The sequence below is a fragment of the Nomia melanderi genome, chromosome 5 (genome assembly GCF_051020985.1).
Source record: "Nomia melanderi isolate GNS246 chromosome 5, iyNomMela1, whole genome shotgun sequence".
Classification (NCBI taxonomy): domain Eukaryota; kingdom Metazoa; phylum Arthropoda; class Insecta; order Hymenoptera; family Halictidae; genus Nomia; species Nomia melanderi.
This window is the reverse complement of record NC_135003.1, coordinates 16727757-16746736: the sequence shown is the minus strand read 5'-3', so window position 1 is coordinate 16746736 and position 18980 is coordinate 16727757. Positions and strand designations below refer to the sequence as shown.

The 18980-nt window shown below is 46.3% G+C and overlaps 5 protein-coding genes across 11 annotated transcripts; 2 read left to right on the top strand and 3 right to left on the bottom strand.

Annotated features, from left to right (window-relative positions):
- Window positions 1-20: 20 nt before the first annotated feature.
- Window positions 21-6533, bottom strand: LOC116424455 (metabotropic glutamate receptor 8). The gene is made up of 11 exons (XM_076367843.1): window positions 6114-6533; window positions 4340-4499; window positions 4076-4212; window positions 3092-3240; window positions 2613-2809; window positions 2225-2523; window positions 1738-1963; window positions 1260-1382; window positions 1064-1185; window positions 383-584; window positions 21-319 (listed from the first exon to the last, which is right to left on the bottom strand). Exons 1-11 carry the CDS (start codon window positions 6282-6284, stop codon window positions 21-23), a joined length of 2085 nt encoding a protein of 694 aa, XP_076223958.1. The 5' UTR covers window positions 6285-6533.
- Window positions 6534-6925: 392 nt separating this feature from the next.
- Window positions 6926-10329, top strand: LOC116424457 (sodium-coupled monocarboxylate transporter 2). 2 transcript variants are annotated; one of them, XM_076368080.1, is made up of 13 exons: window positions 6926-7282; window positions 7762-7921; window positions 7996-8061; window positions 8143-8262; window positions 8343-8497; window positions 8564-8704; window positions 8790-8898; window positions 8976-9085; window positions 9143-9326; window positions 9421-9507; window positions 9641-9822; window positions 9918-10110; window positions 10184-10329. In XM_076368080.1, exons 1-13 carry the CDS (start codon window positions 7089-7091, stop codon window positions 10232-10234), a joined length of 1752 nt encoding a protein of 583 aa, XP_076224195.1. In that variant the 5' UTR covers window positions 6926-7088; the 3' UTR covers window positions 10235-10329. The 2 variants fall into 2 exon arrangements, with proteins under 2 accessions (XP_076224195.1, XP_031826728.1); XM_031970868.2 differs by having other exon boundaries at window positions 9918-10302.
- Window positions 7614-12533, bottom strand: Rcd-1 (Required for cell differentiation 1). 3 transcript variants are annotated; one of them, XR_012998714.1, is made up of 6 exons: window positions 11680-12533; window positions 11210-11604; window positions 10981-11138; window positions 10312-10378; window positions 9382-10228; window positions 7614-9317 (listed from the first exon to the last, which is right to left on the bottom strand). XR_012998714.1 is itself a non-coding variant. In XM_076368085.1 (4 exons), the coding sequence occupies exons 1-4, from the start codon at window positions 12004-12006 to the stop codon at window positions 10904-10906; spliced, it is 894 nt and encodes a 297-aa protein (XP_076224200.1). In that variant the 5' UTR covers window positions 12007-12531; the 3' UTR covers window positions 10380-10903. The 3 variants fall into 3 exon arrangements, 1 of the variants encoding a protein (XP_076224200.1); XR_012998713.1 differs by having other exon boundaries at window positions 9382-10378; XM_076368085.1 differs by lacking the exons at window positions 7614-9317; window positions 9382-10228; window positions 10312-10378 and adding an exon at window positions 10380-10917 and having other exon boundaries at window positions 11680-12531.
- An 89-nt stretch (window positions 12534-12622) lies between these two features.
- wkd (TBC1 domain family member whacked) lies at window positions 12623-16043 on the top strand. 4 transcript variants are annotated; one of them, XM_031970873.2, is made up of 5 exons: window positions 12623-12891; window positions 14150-14279; window positions 14500-15073; window positions 15177-15446; window positions 15582-16043. In XM_031970873.2, the coding sequence occupies exons 2-5, from the start codon at window positions 14167-14169 to the stop codon at window positions 15690-15692; spliced, it is 1068 nt and encodes a 355-aa protein (XP_031826733.1). In that variant the 5' UTR covers window positions 12623-12891; window positions 14150-14166; the 3' UTR covers window positions 15693-16043. The 4 variants fall into 4 exon arrangements, with proteins under 4 accessions (XP_031826733.1, XP_031826730.1, XP_031826731.1 ...); XM_031970870.2 differs by lacking the exon at window positions 12623-12891 and adding an exon at window positions 13252-13462 and having other exon boundaries at window positions 15582-16039; XM_031970871.2 differs by lacking the exon at window positions 12623-12891 and adding an exon at window positions 13476-13798 and having other exon boundaries at window positions 15582-16040.
- A 62-nt stretch (window positions 16044-16105) lies between these two features.
- LOC116424460 (uncharacterized) lies at window positions 16106-18330 on the bottom strand. The gene is made up of 3 exons (XM_031970880.2): window positions 17450-18330; window positions 16928-17194; window positions 16106-16824 (listed from the first exon to the last, which is right to left on the bottom strand). The coding sequence occupies exons 1-3, from the start codon at window positions 17786-17788 to the stop codon at window positions 16543-16545; spliced, it is 888 nt and encodes a 295-aa protein (XP_031826740.1). The 5' UTR covers window positions 17789-18330; the 3' UTR covers window positions 16106-16542.
- Window positions 18331-18980: the final 650 nt, after the last annotated feature.

Genomic DNA, 18980 nt, shown 5'->3' with positions numbered 1-18980 from the left:
GATTCACGGCCCGCGGTTCACTACTCGCGATCGTACCGTCGCTTTCGCGGGCTTGGGCCGGGATCGTTGAATATCCGGTGGATCCTGTTGATCTTCGTTGCCAGCGCAGCGTAGCACAGGGTGTAGCAGAATCCGATGCCGAAGCGAACGACGGCGCAGCTCGCGACGCTCGGCTTCGCCACGACCGGGAACGTCATCGAGAAACAACCGAACGCGCCGATCAGCAGTAGGAAACACAACTCCCGTCCGGAGGCCTTGATCATCGGTGTCTCGCGGTACCGCCAAAACACCGCGGAAACGAACAAGGTCAACGACATGCCTGCGAACGCACAGAACGGAGTCATTCGCGACGAACGCCGGCCGCGGGGAGCCGAGGGCTTACCGAGAACGGCCACCGAAATGGCGGCGATCGCCCATGGATTCGAGTAGTCGACGAACTCCTCGGGAATCGGCTCGCAGCTGGTCCCGTTCCCCGTCGGACGAGTGCCCCAGTCGCAGTCCTCGCATCTGTGCTCGTCCACCCGGTACCGGTACAGGCCGCAGCTCTGGCAACGCCAGCAGCAAGGATCCTCTTTCGCTCTGACCTACGGACGGTTGACGGTTAACGCTTTGCAGTCGAAAGGTGACTTCCTGTCACCGCTTGATTTGATATGGCAGAACTATGAAGTTGGATATTTAGGTTTCATCGGTTTTCTCGATTCTTCGGCTTCTTTTCTAGACTTAGCACTAGAATTACCGAGGATTTAACACTAGAACTACCGAGCAGTAAACTTGAAGTTTTCCAATTTTTCTGAACTCTCAGACAACAGTTATTGAGATTTCTTCGGTAATTTAGCAAAGAAGCATCTAGTCTCTTCTCAATGATTGTAACAGAATAATTCGGTAGTTCTAGTGTTGACCTTTGGCACTCGATTGGTGACTCTCAGTCACCACTTGATTTCATACAGCAAAGCTATGAAGAATATTTAGTGTTTCCAATGAAACTTAATTCGAAGCAACTGGAGGTTTCCAAGGTATTCGAAAGCTGAAGTTGATCTTGATAAATTATCCTCCCTATGCTCACCATGATTCTATCGGGATCACACGGTCTGGAACAAGAGGAAGCCGGAAACGCGGCCTCCCCGTGTCCGCGGAACCTCATCTTGCTGCGGTCTAGGCGAAGCTCCGCTCGTCCTTGCTCGTTCACTGTGATCGACACAATAGACACAATAAATTTGTTTAAACGACTGTCATTATTTGTTGAGTTAGCTACGACTTACGCGTGTAGTTTCCAACGACCAACCACTGGTACGAGCCGTTCGATGTTCGCCGGAAGTTCAGGATAGAGTACCTGGGTGGCCCGTCGACTTCGTCTACGAATCCGAATTCGTGGTCCGCTTCGTCTGGAACGATCGAATTTTAGGCATTCTATACAATATTCCTTATTCCTTTATAACAATGGCAAAGCTTATAGTAACCCATTCACTGCTAGCATAAAATGTGTGATTTCATTTGTACTTCCAATTTATTTTGCTTTATATTGCGATGCTTTTCAAATACAACCAAGATCGTACCGAACTGGCAATCTCTTGCTAGTATATTCGTGACTAGCAGTGAATGAGTTAATTAATTTGTTTAAGAATCTAAAGCGTCTGTCTCGCTCCTTCTCACTACAATACTCCGCATCTCTTTGCCACAGTTGTTCCATCAGTTCGAAGTGAAGTAAAAAAATGTCTGTAGACAGCAGTTAGCACCCACCTTTGAAAGACACTTTAGTCAGGTAACCGGAGAAAGTCTTTCCGTCCATGGACCGCATTCGATCGCAAACGCCGACGTAACTCTCGCCGCACACGTCCCTCTGCGCGTCGTGCAGAGCGTACGCCACCGCGTAAACCGCGTCTCGAACGAAATGCAGGAACCGCCGTTGCTTGTAGCCGTTGCTTCGGTCGATTCTGAGGCTTGGATCCGTGCAGCCGACCCGTCGCTGAAATCATTCGCCAATTGCCACAGCATTGAAATACAAAATTTCATTCGAACTGATCATCTATTTAAAATATATCACATAACAATATATCTGTTTCTCTATATATACCGATATAAATTGACCTCGAAAATTGCCATCCGCACAATTCAGTTTTCTAAAAATTACCAATACGCAATGTGTTAATTTCAAGCTGATCCTAGAAACCAGACATTCGCATATACCTCAACCTAATACAACACTGAATCCTTCAAAACCTCTCACCTCGCGAGCAGCCAGTTCCGTCTGGTTCGCGCAGCCGTGGTACTTGAACCAGAACTCGCGGAACCAAGGATTCGACCTCTCGTGCTCAAGGGTCAAGCCCGTGAAGTACTCGTCGAAGCCCGAGAGCCGAGCGTACAGGGGTTGCACGGCGAGCGCGCCCTCCAGCACTCTGTTCTCTTCGTCCTTCCGGTCCGGCCAGGAGTCGCTGCCGATCCAGACGAACCTCGAGTCGAGGCCGAGCCTCTTCGCCGCCTCCAGGACGCGGAAGGTCGTCGACTTCTCGGCGAACAGCACCACCACTGAAATCGACGCGCGACTCAACGTTCGTTTCAAATGTTTCAAATTTCAAATGTTCGAAATCGAAGCGTGACGCGGGAACGCGATTTACCTCGGACATCGGTCTTATCGGCGATCGCGCGGACCACGTTGTCGTAATCTTCGGCCGCGAAGCGTTCCTCTTTGATCCGGTGCGGAGTGGTGAAGCAAACGGAGTACTCGGCTGCCAGCGAGGCGATCGTCTCGTAGCCGTGGTCGCCGTACTCCGAATCCGAGTAGACGATCGAGGCGTACGTCCACTCGAACTGCCTGCGTGTAGCGAACTTTCAACCCTTTGCACTCCGCAAGTTTTTCACCGAGAATATTCAATATTTTCTAATGAGATACAGACGACGTTTTCTTTGATCGAATTAAGAAATCTCACATGCATCGAGGAGAACTATTTTCTTTCAATATTTCGTACATTGATGCGTTCGCAGATGCGTTATACGTTAGTAATTGATCTCGTTAAGGTGTCAACATTTTAACTTATTAACGTATTGAATCTTAACCCATTGCCTCGCGATTTCTCTTGCAATCGAACGTACGCACCGAAGTATCTCGAGCATGGCGCGCGCTTGGTTCACGTCGCTCGGTACCGTGCGAAAGAACTGCGGAAACCTCTCCTTGCTGCTCAAGAACGGCGAGGTGGCCATGTAAGAGATCTGCGGCATCGAGAACAGCGCCAGAACCGATGCTACCTGCAGACCCAACGTCGACGATCGAATCGAAACCTTCCACACTCTAAAGTCCCTCGTACACGTTGAGCTTTTCACTGTCCGTTTGACAATTTCTTTCGAATGAAACACTATACATGTTACGGCACATGTGTAGCATGAGAAACTCTCATAAGATGATAAATGATATTGCTATAATGAAACACAGGTTATTTAGAGATTATAATTCAAAGGAAAACGAAGAAAACGGAGGAAAAAGAATTCCAACCTAACCAAAGGAATTTCTACCACTTGTTGTAGTAGGTTAATCGTGCTGTTATGGTAATACAAACTTAACACTCAGTTCCTTCGAAACGAAGGACCATTGTCAGAAAAGCCATGGAGCTTTTTCATTTGTATTAGGTTGTAACATAGGAAATGCCCGGTTTTTGGGATTAGCTTGAAATTAACAGAAATTCTTTCGTAATCTATATTTTTAATCATAATAAGAAGCATCGGATTCTTTACTAGATAGATATGTCAAAAAATTGCAGTGTTCTTCGTTAAAACAGAAGTTAAAATACCGATCAGCTAAAATTGGACATTTCCCACGTTACAACTAAATCACGAAACTCTAAGAGACTCGATGTCGCTAGCAACGATGCTGGGAAATCGCCGAAAATTTCAACGTTAGACATAAAATATATCCAAAACTTTCAATTCTCTTTAAACAGAACTTAAAGTACCGATCAACCAAAATAAGTCATTCCCCATGTCACAATCAAATCACGAAACTCTAAGAGACTCGATGTCGCTAGTAACGATGCCGGGAAATCGCCGGAAATGTCAACGTGTACGGGTCCTTTCACCGACGCTTCACCTGAATGGTAACGGAGCTCGATTGCGCGCCGAGCACCGCGATCACGTCGTCGAATCCTCCGTTCATAAACTTCGGCGTGCTGCTGTCCTCGCACCGGTAGTCATGCTCGCCGCGCCGAGCGCCGCTCGCGATCAGACCTGCCGGGGAAATCGTTTTCGATCGACTGTAGCTTGACGTTTCCCGGATGAACCGTGACTTCGTTCGACACGACGAGGACCATCGTTTACAGGCGATGATCGACCGTAACTTTCGAAACGGGATTACCTTTCACGAAATAGAACGCCTGCTGCAACGCGTAGCCGGGGTTGTCGCAGGTGTCAAAGGCCAAAGCGCCGAGATGAATGCCTGGGAGGATCGTGGGATCATCGTTGATGCGTCCGACGGTGTACAGCATAGCTTCCAGGGGCTGGATGCCGTCCTCTATCTACAGCGAAGCGGGAGAACTTCCGATCGTTATCGTTATCAACGATTTTCTGCTCTTGGTTTCTCACTTCGAGGTTCACGTTAGTTCATTCGATTACAGCTTAACGTGACGCTCCATTTATTTATTCAAGAATACTCGGGAGTCATTGAAATGTTACCTTTGAATGGTACAATTGTGATGCTACAAATAAATATAGAAAAAACCGATGCAGAATTTTTCAGCGGGAAATCGTTTTGGAAGAGATTTTCATCCGAATGAGTGGACAACTTTATCATCAAATGAAGGCAAAGAACTTCCTGGTAGAGTTAGGTCGAGTTCAGTCGGTTAGTTGTTAGAGATCAAGGCAACTGATCGACAATACTGAAGTGTAACGATGACACTGAAACTACCAGACGGATCAAAATGACTAATTTCTTCGTTTTGCAGTTAACCCCTTGCCGTACAGTGACGAGTGAGACTCGTGAGGAAATTTCGGGATTAGTTTAATAAACATGAATATTGTTGGATCAAAGCAGAAAGCTATTTTGTTTATATCAATATATTATCTTGAAAGAAAGTTTGTACAAGTGCAGTGGACAATTTCTCTGCGTTTTTTCTAAACTGCTGATAGAACCATTTTGCACTTAGTAGCAAAAGTAAATAATACGGCAAGGAATTAACCCTTTGCAGTTGGAAGTTTCTCACTAGAAATGTTCAACATTTTTTGAGAAGACAATTGATGAACAATATTTTATCCCATTTCAAGGTCAAAGCATTATACAAAGTTCAAAATTAAATAACAGATTCCATAGTTTCGCGTCAAATCAAGTGACTGAGTCACCTTCCGAGTGCAAAGGGTTGAAGAGATAATAGACGTTTTTCATAAATTATTAAAGGAACTAACGTAGCAACGCGCAAACTGAATTGCAAATGAACTGAAGTCTGAGTAGATGCATTCTCGCAGTTTCTACCGCGGAATTTCAACAAGTCAATTTAACTGGTAGTAGTGTTAGGTTCGCCACTTTCGCGGCCTGGATTACTGAAACTCGGCTTTCGGATTTCAGCCGTCTCGGAAACTGTCCCTGACGTGTCATCACGGAATCCGATCCCCTAATGAGGGACACTATCCTCCGAGCTCCGACAGCTAAGTTTAACATAAGATCCTTAACCCTTCTACGCGGGATCGCAGGTCGAGCTGCGCTGATACTGATAATTTGAGAAAATCCACTGTTTAGAATATATTGAATACTTCCGAAAGTAATATTAAAATTCGAACAAGACTCTAAAGACTTTTAATATAACAAGGACTATTGATCAAGGGATTTCATAAATGGCAATAGAAGCGTCGCTTGTAATTCGCTTAGACGTCGCGCAGAAGGCATTTCCAAATTTCACCGGAAGTAGCTTGAAGCGCTACTCGTTAACCCTTTGCGGTCCGAAGTCTCTTAATACGACGCTCTATTTATTCAAGAATATTCGGGAGTCCATGAGACGTTACCTTTAAATGGTACAATTGTACTACAAATAAATATAGAAAAAATCGTTAAAAGGTAGGACTGCTAAGGGTTAACGAACTCGACACCTCCACCCTCCCAAAACGATCGGCAACTGGAGAGACCGGGCACCGAGTCTTACTTGAATCTCGCCGCAGCTCTGTCCTCCGCTGCCTCTTCGGTGCACAGGGAACAGTCCGCCCAAAACAAAGTCTCCGGTCAGGTTCGCGTAAGTGACCCGCGCTTTTTCAACCGTCGACGACGTCCCGACGACGAGGAACAGAAGGCCGACCTTGATCGCCGCGAAGATCATCCTCGAGCCGCGGCGTCTCTCGACGGAAGCTCCGAATCGTGGAAGCTCGCGACGACGCGGGACAATGACAACTGAAGAGACACGCGAGGAGGAGACACGCGTACCGCGCAAGCCGCCCCCTGAGCATCAAACGCGACCCCTTTCCCATGGGCACCTCGTGGGAGTGGTCGTTCTCGGTTTTCGTCAAAGGAGCTCGCGGACGAGCATCCCCCTCGGGGATCGGAACAAATGGAAATCGATCGCGGAAAGAACCGCTCCGCGGCGCCGAGAGTGTAACGAAACGCGAGGCAAGGTAAACGAATCGGTCCCGAGTAAACAGGGGCACGGAAAGAGCAATTTCGTTAAACGCTTGATCGCCTGTCACGCTCCATCTGTCACGCGCCGCGGATTCGAGGACGAGAACCGCGCCGCTCCGGCCCGGCCCGGCCCGGCCCGATCAGGGACGGCCGGCCGGCCGACCGCGCGCGCGGATTAGAAGCGGCGAAACGAGAACGGCGCCGTCTCGATCGCGGCGGACGCGAATGTCGAGGATACGCGAGAGGAAGCGGAGAGACGCTCGACGAAGGTAATGGAGGAAGCAGAGTGGGAACGATAACTACGGAATCTCCAATTATTCAATCGTCTCCCCGAGCGAGGTTCGTTCAATCGTCCGGCTCGTATACGGTTCCGCGGCTCGCATCAGAACCGTATTGTTTCCGAGCAAGTCCGCGTCGCGCTCCGGCTACGACAGTTTTACCTGGGATTCGGACGTTCGCGTTTTTTGGTACCTTGAAGCAGAGAGAGAGAGATAGTTGGACGGAAGATATGGCCGACGAAGATACGCAACGGACGTTCGATCTCGTAGATTCCGCGGTGTTCGCGGGAATGCTGGGAGTATCCGCTGGCGTCGGGGTCTACCACGCGTACAAGTCGAGAAAGAGTACCGACGCGGTCCGAGAGTATTTGGTGGGTGGACGGAACATGTCCATCTTCCCTATAAGCATGTCCCTGATAGCCAGGTAGGAGACGCGTTAAACGAACGCGCAGTCGTTACCGAGATATAGCGAGGAGGATCGGTTCAGCTGTTAGAGCGGACACGTTCCAGCGAGGGAACGGGCGAGTTGATGGAATTGTGAGCTACTTAGGACCCGGAACTGAGGTCAGCACCTTTGATGAGGCCCAAGGTTCGGAGGCATCAATTGCTGCCGATTCTGGAGTCTAGGGTCTGGCTTGCAAGTTTAATTAGCGACCTTGCTATATCTTAATGACGACTACGCACGCGAGTGCCTGGCGAACTTCGCTTCTCTCCACCTTCGGTCTGGTCGGGCTTCACTCGGTTTTGACACTGGGTTTATGTGCAGTTATTGTAGTTTATTCTATTGCTCGTTGGAGGATTGATGTTAGGTCGTGGATGTTGGAGGTTCGAAGGCGGACAGTTAGGGTACAAAATTGACGGTTCGGCGGGCCTGGGCGTTTAAACGTTGCGGACGATTTTCAGTTACATATCGGGAATATCGATCCTCGGCCTGCCGGCCGAGATGTACGTCTACGGGACGCAATTCTGGTGCGTGGTGTTCGCCGACTCGTTCGTCTCGCTGACGATGGCCTACGTGTATCTGCCAGTGTTCTATGACCTGGGGATCACTTCTTCTTACGAGGTATCGATGCATGCACCCGGCGACGCGCGTCGCGACGCGTACAGGCTTCTAGACGTTGACGATCGGTGTTCCAGTACCTGAAGCTGAGGTTCAACGAGGCCGTCCGCCTGATGGGCTCCGTGATATTTTTGATAAAAATGGTGAGTGAGTAGCGGCGAGAGCGGTAGCGATCCAGCGGCTCGGCGCGCGAATCCGAATTCAAGGACAGTTTGTTCCCGTAGCTGCTCTACATCCCGCTGGTGATATACGTTCCCGCGCTAGCGTTCAATCAGGTGACAGGTATTAATCTCCACGCGATCGCCCTTCTGGTCTGCGCGGTTTGCATATTTTACACGACTCTGGTAAGGACGAAGGCGGAGACACACGCGCCGGATACTCGTATCATTAACAACTGTCACACGCATGGATCCGTTCGTCGTAGGGCGGCCTCAAAGCTGTCGTCTGGACGGACGCTATACAGACGATCGTTATATTCGGAGGTGTGGTCATCGTCGCGATTTACGGGACGAGCCGGGTAGGCGGAGTCGATCGCGTCTGGGAAAGGAACCGCGACACGGACAGAATCGATTTTTTCAAGTAAGAAAGCCTCCGCGAGCTATCGTTCCGCGCGCTCTTCTGATTTCGTCTTCCCGGTCCCTCCAGCATGGACCTGGACCCAACGATGCGACACACCTTTTGGTCGGTAGTCGTCGGCAACTACTTGAACTGGTTGGCCACCTGTTCCGTGAACCAGGCGATGGTGCAGCGATGCTTGGCGATGCCGAACCTGAAGATGGCGAACGCGTAAGCAGACGTCTCGTTGATAGAACGATCTGCGATCCGAGGCTAGGCGTCCGGATAGTATATTTCATTCTACCCCTTTCCTCAGGACGATCGCGATAATGGCAGTCGGTATCATAACCATCGTCTCGTTGAGCTGCTACACGGGCCTGGTCGTGTTCGCGACGTTCTACGACTGCGACCCTGTTATAACCAAGGTAACTAATCACTCGCACTTTCTTCAGCCATTTCTCAACTCTCCATGCGATCTCCGACTCGATTCGTTTCGTCGTAGCAAATAGGCAAGTCGGACCAACTGCTGCCATTCTTCGTAATGGACCTGGCCGCTTCTATCCCAGGTTTGCCCGGCCTGTTCGTCGCTTGTGTCTTCAGCGCTGCGTTGAGGTGAGTTTCACATGTCTTCGTTCGATCTCGTCTACCGATCCTTTATCCCCCTACCAGCACCATGTCCACCGGTCTGAACTCCATGTCCGGCGTGATATACGAGGACATGATAAAACCTTGCCTGCGAAATTCCCTCTCGGACGTGGCGGCCAGTCGAACGATGAAAGCCACGGTGGTGGCGATCGGCACCGTTTGCATGGCGCTGGTTTTCCTCGTGGAGAAGCTAGGTGGACTGATACAGGTAAAGTTACTTTAATCGTTCTACGTGTATTCGATTGTTTATACAAGTTCCTCACCGACTCACGAATTTTCGACATTTCAATCTCCTCGCGTAGGCCGGCAAGAGCCTGTCGGGTATTACAGCGGGACCGTTGCTCGGAATGTTTACCCTAGGCATGTTCTTCCCCTGCGCCAATTCCGCGGTAAGTGTTTTCCCGTTTCGTTCCGTAATCCATTACATTACTGTCGTCTATCTTGCTTTCACGCTCTCTCCCCGTCTCCCCCTCTCTGTCTCCCTGTTTCCGATTGTTTCGAGATCGCGTTCATCCGCAACAGGGAGCGTTGGTCGGCGGCATGGTAGGCTTGAACCTGGTCGCTTGGATCTCGTTCGGCACTCAGGCGGCGGTGTCCAACGGGGAAATCGTGTTCCCCATAAAACCGATCTCCATCGAGGGCTGCCCGGAACTGCTGAAGAACCGCGTCGGCAATCTGACGCTGATCGTTGAGACGGCAATCAGGTGTGTGAACGGTACGCGGCGACGGTCGTCGTCATCGTCGTCGTCGTCGTAGTCGTCGTGATTGTCTAGATTCACCGAGATTATCGCGTTTTCAGGGAACAGCCGTTCTTTCTCTACAGAATGTCGTATCTCTGGTACACGTGGGTCGGTTTTATAACCGCGATACTGGTCGGACTGCTCGTCTCTTGGCTCACCGGGTTGAACAAACGTAAGCCTGGCGACGAGAAACTGTACACACCGGTGATACGCGGTTTCCTACGATCCAAAACGGTCGCCGTAGATCAGCAGGTGCGGATGGATTATTGTTTCCCGGGGTCTCGCGCAGTTCACGCAGTTCACCTAAGTTTCCACTGTTTCATAGGACAACGCGGAACTAGAGAAGATCGGGATGGACGCGGCGAACAATCTGTAAAGAAACAACCGGCATGCGCAATTGATCGCAACAACGTAGGGAAGTGTCGATTGGATCTTGATCGATGAATCGCTCACCACTCCAAGGGTACGAAGGAGAGGGGAATGAACACACAGCCATGGCAACCATCGAGACGATACAAATCTACGCAGAAATACATACATATATATGTATATACACATAAATTCGTACATGTTTACATAGATACATTTTCATATTACAGTTATTACAAGATAAACGATTGCGAAACACGTCGTTCATCAACGCGTAGAAACTGTTTCGATACGAACGAACTAATAAAGAGAGAACTAGAAACGAATGAAGAAAAACGAATACACTTTCACTGAAGGTGCGTTCATACTGTCCTCATCGAACAAGGATCTCATCCCCCTTCCTCGAAGTATTTACGTAGTTTCGCGTCACTGTCGTGTCCCATCACGACAGATCAATGATTCCGTGGTTCTCGGGGGCAGCGTTGCGCCGACGTGCTCGTTTCCACGACGATTCGAACGGGCGCGAACGCACAGCGAGCGAGAGCTTGCACCTTTGCTCGCTGTCGGCTGAAACAGTCCAACACCTGTGGCAGTTTGCGACCGGTCGCGACTGGAAGACAAAGGCGGAGACGGTACGAGGCCAACGAACCAGGAAATTCATTGAAAGCGAAACGGATTACCGTTTGAGATCTAAAAACGGGATATGTTAACACGTGAGCGGTGACATGCCAATCGTTCTAGGATCCTGCTGACCGGGTTGCGCTGGAGGCACGAGCTGAGGGCCGTTCTCCAGGTTCCTCAAGAGCTGATTCAACCAGTGCTTAGTAGACGCATCCTCTTGCAGGCACGTCGCGAAGGTGTTGTTGTCCCTTAGCTGGTCCGGCAAACATTGTCTGAGCGCCAATAACGCCCTGCAACGGAACGCCAAACGTAATCCTGTGTTCCAACGATGATAAGGGGATAGAAGATTTTCTTTGCTCACCTCGCGTTGTCTGATAGTCTTAGATAACATCTGACCACGTGTTTCAGTAGCCTCGCGGACGGATCCTTGGCCAAGGACAGCACCATTTTCCCCAAAATCATTGCGACATGACTAAATCGGTCGTAGGTTTGACAGATGTACGACAGACCGCTGTCGTCCAGAAGAATCTTTTGCAGAATGAACGTGGCTACTGTTTTGCTCAGCTCTGAACCGCTTTCCATGATTCGCAGACAGAGAGGAATAATTTCAGTGGTGAGCAGAAATGTGATTACTTCTTGTTCGTCTGTCTTGACCAGTGCTCCTATCACACCTAGGCTGGTCAGCCTGAGATATTCGAATGGTCGTGTCTTGCTTATGGTGTGCAGAAACGGGTACAAGAAAAGAGGTATATGAGCCTGAAATGGAATGAACATGTGGTTAATACAAGAAAAGAAAGAGTAGTCATAAAAATGAATTTTAACAGATGTTACCTGGAGGAAGGCTGATCTCGTTTCAGGATGACTGGCAACACATTGCAACAAGGCCAATGCATTGCATACGCGGTTACTTTGGTACGCTGTCAGCGTGGCTGGATTAATGGCTGGATAGATGCTAATGATTTCTTGGAGCAAGGAGGCTGATGTGCCAAACGAGTGCCACAGCATGGGAGCCAGGTCTGGTACCACCTCGCGCTTCTTGCTCAATTCCATTAAGGCATTCTCTCGAGTCTCAGGATTCGATAATTCCGTGATCCATGTATATACCTTCTCACGGTCCACCGTTGGCTGGAGTGCAGCGGGACTCTGCTGTGAACTCATTCTCTTTTTCTCTCTGAACTGTTTTCCCTACTTTCTTCTCTAATCTGTGAAAACGCTATTCCTGAGTGCTGAAATCGTTCCAAAGCCGTGTACGTTTATACAGGATTAGCCTGCTGGTGCAGCTGCAGCCGCAGCCGCAGCTGTAGCCGCTCCCTCCTTTCCCTTCCGTTAGAAATTGAAACGTCGAGGACGAATATGTTTCGCAAAATCTTCCCACGCTATCGAATCGTTTCGCGAAACAAGTTTCGAAACTGAATTTGAGGTTATGCACTATGAATTATCTTGGTACACCGCAACCGACTAAATAGTTACGTGCAACGCGGCTTTCTCTCGCCTAACGAACCGCGTGGTCGAAGTGACTTCAAGAAACCGTTCGGTTCTACAAAAATGAACGATCACGCACTCTATATAACCAAGCACTTTTTCAAAAGTTTTTTGGAGTTTGCAGATGTTACAGCTCAACACCTCCACCGAACGTTCAACTTCGAATGGCGTTGTTTTTTAAACTTTACCAGCAGAGGGCCACAGACGATTCTAGTTTGGAAATTTCTCACAATATGTCCGTGTCAGAAGTTTGGACGTTTTGGCGTAGATGGCACGACAGATATCTAAGTACATTCGGTTTTACGTGTGCAAAAATTGAGAAAACATTGAAATTCAATTTCTTTCATTATTTCGCGGATTTCAACGAACAATCTGATATTATTAGATAAAACGTATAGTCTAGTATTACGAAGCATCAATAAAAACATTTAGATCGAGAAAGTAAAATATTCATACAGTATAATCTGCGACAGTTAACCGATAGTATTTTTAGTTAAACAACTAAGTTCGAAATTATTTTTATCGGCTAGTGAGGAAATGAAATTCTCATCGAACAATCTGGTACACATAATTTTTAAGCGGGTATTATATTAGAAACAGTATTAATAGACGATAAAAAAAAGCCAACGGGGTATATTTTTTTCTTTGCTCATGTGTTCCCGATCCTCCGTAGGATGCCACGCATACCCGCGAGCATTACGAAACCATAAAATAAGTTTTCCCATTTGAATTATTCATCAAGGACCATTCGTTCCCTTCGAAAATCTTTGAAGTTTTATCTCGATCATTTAACTACTGGTCGCTCACCTGCGAGGAAATTGAAGCTAACAAATGCACCGCGTTCATTATCTCCGATTAAGGCATAGTTAATGTTACTTTTAACTCGCCGCTACCATTGGACGAAGGTAACGCTCGAACGGAACTGTCCAATTGGTAGACGAGCCGCGGAGAACTATATACGGAAATAAGAAAAACCTCCGTTATGTGCTGTAACAGGGCAATGAATTTTAACTTCTGCACGGAACATCGTTGTTCCGAATGACAGAACGGGAACATTGTTGATATAGATGATGCGCATCGAACGTCCCGTACGTTGCAGTTTGGTAAACAGAAGTTTTGCGTATCATCAATGGTAGGTGGTAGTTGTTTCTCATGGTACGCCCACTCGTTGTTAATGTGACAATGTGAAAGTAAATAATTGCAAGCATACGTATACAGGCGGTGCGTCGATGTTAGTTATCAAGCGGAGACGAGAGCTCTCTAGCCTCTGACACGTACAAATGATTGTAATTCGTTACACGAATCTTTTCGGGCGTTGTGGAACGGTGCTTTATCATACGATTCTGTGGAACGTTGATATCTTACGATTATGAGCGTGTTATGTTCCGGACCACGTTGGCGGTCAACTGTCAACTGTCAGTTGCAAGTCGTGTAGAGATACGGGATCGTTTTTCATGTTTTTAATGTTGTAAGTGAATAAAACACGGAGCACCGAATTAGAATTGTCAGGGTACGGGTTCGCACACGGAAAACGTTGCTATCATGCGGTCGAATATTAAACGTTTGTTTTATGATGTTTATCATCGAATGACGGAATTCGATGGCACGTACATTCCAGTTTCGAAATCGTTGGCTCGTTGGCTTTTGCGCGGGGCGTTCCTTCGTTCGTGATGGCATCAGGATGAAATAATGTTAATTGAATTGTTCATCATTAGTATGCACGGTTTTCTTTGAGTGTTCTAATTGAGTACTTATTGCTGTCCTATGACAGTTGTTTCATGTATCTGCCATGGAGATTAATTGTATTTCTTTAATTTAGACGATTGAAAAAATGCTATGGCGTCCTCAGGATCGCATAATGGGGATGCTGAGACAGAAAGTGATAAGTTTGAAGGCTCAAAGGTTGATCGACATGGTTTTCTTCAGGATTCCAACTGCAGCACAGACAGGTAACATTTTCAAAAAATTAGACTTTGCTTAGTCTCCAAAATAAATTTTTTGTGCATAATACTTGTGGATTATTGATAAATTATATTAATATTATTATACATATTTTGTATTCGAGCTATTTCTTGTATTGGCAACAATTTTAAGATGCCCACGGATCATCTATTAATGCAATATTAGTAGGTACATGTTAATGAAATTAATGTTTGTGTAAAATATTAGCCTTGGAAAACAAGGAATACCACCAGAGGTAATGTTAAGGAGGGAAAGGAAATGGATACAGATGTTAAACAATTGGAGTTACTTCATGAACACAAATTACCGCAAAGTCAGGGAAAGATGCAGAAAGGGTATACCGCCATCAGTAAGACTTCGTGCCTGGTTAAATCTGTGCGGCGGTCAGTTGTTGATGGATACAAATCCAAATTTATTCGAAGAGCTAGTGGAACGATCCGGTGATCCGAAATATATAGATGACATTAAAAAGGATCTCCATAGACAATTTCCCCATCATGTAATGTTTATCAGTGAAGCTCACGGACAGGAAGAATTATTCAAAGTACTGAAAGCGTATTCCATTTTAAATAGTAAAGTTGGTTATTGTCAAGCTCAAGCACCTATTGCTGCATTTTTGTTGATGCATATGCCAGCAGTACAAGCGTTTTGGTGCCTAGTTGCAATATGTGACAAATATCTTATCGGGTATTATAGTCAGGGGATGGAAACGTTACTGCGTGATGGAGATATACTGTTTGCTCTTTTGAAGAGAGTATCTCCTATTGCTTATAAACACTTGGTTTGTATAGGTCTCTTTTAAAAAATTTCATTCAATTGTTCTACGATTAGACGCGACACGATACGCAACAAATACACATGCTCATATATCTTTATCTTTCTAGAAAAAACAAAAGATGGATCCGATTTTGTATATGACCGAATGGTTCTTATGTGTTTATACGCGAACACTGCCATGGGAAAGTATTTTACGAGTATGGGATATGTTTCTCTGTGAAGGGGTTAAAGTTATATTTAAAGTAGGATTAGTATTGTTAAAAGGCAGCTTGGGTCGTGCATCATTAGTTAAGCGTTGTCCAACAGTCTATGAAACACTTCAAGTATTAAGAAATCCTCCTCAGCAAATTATGGAAGAGGAAGCTTTGGTCTATCAGGTAGATTGTTTTCTAGATGCGATTAGAACGAAGTTCCGAACAGCTTCCGGTTTCTGATACAGCTGTTTAGGAACATGATCCAGCGACAATACGATTTAATTATTTTTTATCTTTTCGTACCATTTTAATAAGTAGATCCGGAAATTAACTTTAACCGAAGAAGATTTCGAATACGAGCATCAACGTCAGGTATTAAAACGGAAAGCAGCAGAACAAGCGCCTTCCGCCGCTAATCGGACAGACTGATTATAAGAAGAGATGAAAATAGTATGTAAAACGAGTAACGTGTAATGAGCTTACAGGTATTACTCCAAAGTGTGCCTTCCTTTATATTCTTAATACTGTACAGATCCATATACTTTATGTAGTCTTAATTTTTCAAAGCATAAATCTACACATAGCAAAGTTTAAAAGAGTACCTAACTTCTTTATTACAAATTTAAACATAACTCTTGGATATACATTCCCCAGACAGATCAAATATATATAAACTTATCCCTATTTTCTTTATCATAATATAGTTACAAAGATGCACAATATTTGTAGATGTTTATAGTAACGTTTAATGTTGTATTATTTCGAGCATATCTCTAGTTATTAATTTTCATACGATTTATTGATATTTATGTACAAAAACAAAATATGGGAAAAAAAAATAAATTGTAAAACATTACATTTCTTTCTAAGAATAAAAAAGTGTAGTGTATAATGATGTTATCAAATAAAACTTGTTTTGTTTAGTTTATTGTTGTTTCTTGTGAAGATTTTACTAAATATTGATCAAATGTTATCATTAAATACATGTTAAAAAATACACGTTATATGACTTCATCTTCGTTTGTACCTTACAGACATTAATCTAAGGATAGATTGCAGACGTTTATACGTTTATGGCATACGCAAACTCATAAACTGATCAAATAACATTTTTATTTCATCTTCAATTTAACCAACAACGGATTCACCCATGAAAATCGAAGTTCGTATAAAGATCTGCAGTCCGATTAACTTAAGGGGAACTACCAGTACGAACAACTGTACTAAACTCTCGAGTGTCATCGTTTATCCTAGAATACTTGTATGCCATGTCACGGAGCTACCTCATATACTCCACGCGCTGTCCTTTGAGGGCCTCCAGCAGATTGTACCGGTCGATGGCGTTCACAATGGCGTTCGACAAGTGAAGAAAATCGTCCTGGATTTCCCGCGAGTGCAGCAGCGTCTCGATTAAGGGGAACTTTGGTAAAAATAAAACGCTCATCATGAAGAGAACCGCCATGGTGACGAAGGTGCTTATGGCTACGAACAGAGGGTTCGACGTGAACAGCGACGGAGTGCTGGGCAATGCGGCCGGCGCGTGCGGGAACGCGGAGATAGGCTGCAAAACGATTAACATTTATCATTTATCATTCCTCGTTCTTTTCTCATCGACGAGTTCACGTTACTCCCAGAATTTCGCTATCGACGCTAGCGCAACTCACGATTGTCTTGTAGCCATGGTCCTTCTTGAACTCCGACATGAAGCTCTTCAACGGGAAGAAATAATACTGGTAGCTGGGAGACTTAACCGGGAATTCCACGTGAGTCTGCGTCACCTGAGGAATCTCGCCGGACGCCAAAGCGTTCGTCAAGCTCGAGAAGCTGACCGACGATCCCCTTTGCAACGCGTCTTTGTACATCGACGCCAGTTCCGCCCGCGTGAACCCCAGCACTTCCGGGTCCTGCGCTTTAATGGCGAACTCGTGAGGCTGGAACAGAATGGGAAACGCGTTACTGAAAAGTAACAATGTGATATTCATGATTTTTTAAACAGGTAAACTGTTATTCTATGAATCATTAGAGGAAATAGTGAATCACTCTTCAACGAACGATACGCGTGGCGGATGATAACCTACGTAATCCGAGATATTCTATCGCGGCGTGAATGTTTAGATTGTTTCCCTCTTTCCGAACGATTAGATTACACTGGGAAAGAACATCGCGTAATTAGAATTTCCACTCGCCTGATGATAACCGGGGAAACTTCCATCGTACCGATGCACGTCCGGACTTCCGCCGATCAGGATGTTGTAGCTTTGATTTTTATACTTCTGCCGGGGGTTCATGTTGATCCTCTGCACCGGGTGATCCTGTTTCCCACTGTGAGCCGCGTTCTCGTAGCCGTTGCTCCAGAGCTGATTGTAAACGTTCACCGGGGGAGGAACGTTGAACTCCTGCAGCTCCATCATCGCTTTGTGCAGGTACTCGCCGCTCGACTCGCCAGTTCCTTGCATTCTCGCGCGAGCGAGTTTCAGCATCACCAAAGCGAGACAAATCAGATTCATTCTCCTACCGATATCCATCTTGAATCCATTAATGTCTCCCGCGCGTTCGCTATTTATGGAACGAATTTCGAAAACCGGCGGTCCCCTGGAAATTTTTCAATAATTAGGTACAACGAACGATGACACGGTTCCTCACAATGCGGGGCAGTCTGTCTTTTGGACGTTCCTCTGTGTCATGATGAAAAACGGGACACTGTCACTGGTGTGTTTGTTTTGTAAGGATCTGATGATATCGGCGATAGTTGCCACTATGTCAATCTGCGTATTCAGACGCGGAATTATGCCAATGTCGCTGTTGTAATGTTTACTCGAAGATGTTTAATCGCGCGGAGATAGACACGCGAAGGAATTGTTACGTGTTTGTTTAAGAAACGTTTTTATGTCACGTGTGTACGCGCGGAACGCTCGCGGCGAGCATATTCGCGATTATACTAGCGGGGATGAACTGCAAGGAGTTCCTCAGTCACTATGTTCCCCACCAAGTCATCGAGGAATTCTGCTCGTATGTGGAAGACCATCATCCACTGAGGAACTCGCCATATGTTCCACAAAACGCCCGGACATGTTCTTTTTTCCGAGCGGCTGGTCATCGTCGAGACTTCGTTAAATGGACGTTTTACAAGAGGAAACGTGGGCAGGCAGTGCATCGCGCTACTGCGAATATCACGATACCATAAAGCTACGAATAAAATGAAAACTGCATAATTCCGCACAACCGTCACCGTTATCGCGTTAAACCCGACGAAAACGCGTTCAAAGAGAAACTGGAGAGTCATTCGATGATCAGGGAGAATACGAATGACGAGTAAATTCGTCTGTTGATAGATTAATGACAGAACTTCATTGCCAATCGAACTGACACGTTTTAATCTTCCTGTTTTCCAATTACTGGAATTGTAAACGCGCTAAATGCCGGAAATCAGTTAAGAACCTAATGGTTTCGCTTGCGCGTAAGAAATATTAATGGAAACTCGAGGAAGATGTATTTTTATCATTTTCGTATGAAGTATACGTCGAATCGTGTTAGATGCTAGATAGTTCTGGTGTCTAGGAGAACGGTTAAACACGTTTCGTCGACGAACTCCTTCTCGGAACGAAAACGGACCGACGAGAATACGAAATAAGGACCGGCCATCTTCCTAGCCCGGCGTTGATGTCCCCGATGTATTACGTGCATACACGAAAACCTGATTGTCCGGTGGCCGACGAA

Coding starts and splice junctions, on each gene's coding strand:
- LOC116424457 (XM_031970868.2), top strand. CDS start 7,089: ATGGCCGACGAAGATACGCAACGGACGTTCGATCTCGTAGATTCCGCG. Junction 8,899..8,975: donor GCGACCCTGTTATAACCAAG/GTAACTAATCAC, acceptor GTTTCGTCGTAG/CAAATAGGCAAGTCGGACCA. Junction 9,327..9,420: donor AGCTAGGTGGACTGATACAG/GTAAAGTTACTT, acceptor CTCCTCGCGTAG/GCCGGCAAGAGCCTGTCGGG.
- Rcd-1 (XM_076368085.1), bottom strand. CDS start 12,006: ATGAGTTCACAGCAGAGTCCCGCTGCACTCCAGCCAACGGTGGACCGT. Junction 11,605..11,679: donor CGAGATCAGCCTTCCTCCAG/GTAACATCTGTT, acceptor ATTCCATTTCAG/GCTCATATACCTCTTTTCTT. Junction 11,139..11,209: donor AGACTATCAGACAACGCGAG/GTGAGCAAAGAA, acceptor GTTCCGTTGCAG/GGCGTTATTGGCGCTCAGAC.
- LOC116424455 (XM_076367843.1), bottom strand. CDS start 6,284: ATGATCTTCGCGGCGATCAAGGTCGGCCTTCTGTTCCTCGTCGTCGGG. Junction 4,500..6,113: donor AGAGCTGCGGCGAGATTCAA/GTAAGACTCGGT, acceptor GCTTCGCTGTAG/ATAGAGGACGGCATCCAGCC. Junction 2,524..2,612: donor CGATAAGACCGATGTCCGAG/GTAAATCGCGTT, acceptor CGTCGATTTCAG/TGGTGGTGCTGTTCGCCGAG.
- wkd (XM_031970873.2), top strand. CDS start 14,167: ATGGCGTCCTCAGGATCGCATAATGGGGATGCTGAGACAGAAAGTGAT. Junction 14,280..14,499: donor TCCAACTGCAGCACAGACAG/GTAACATTTTCA, acceptor GTAAAATATTAG/CCTTGGAAAACAAGGAATAC. Junction 15,447..15,581: donor AGGAAGCTTTGGTCTATCAG/GTAGATTGTTTT, acceptor TTTAATAAGTAG/ATCCGGAAATTAACTTTAAC.
- LOC116424460 (XM_031970880.2), bottom strand. CDS start 17,788: ATGGATATCGGTAGGAGAATGAATCTGATTTGTCTCGCTTTGGTGATG. Junction 17,195..17,449: donor GTTTCCCCGGTTATCATCAG/GCGAGTGGAAAT, acceptor ATTCTGTTCCAG/CCTCACGAGTTCGCCATTAA. Junction 16,825..16,927: donor ACCATGGCTACAAGACAATC/GTGAGTTGCGCT, acceptor ATCGTTTTGCAG/CCTATCTCCGCGTTCCCGCA.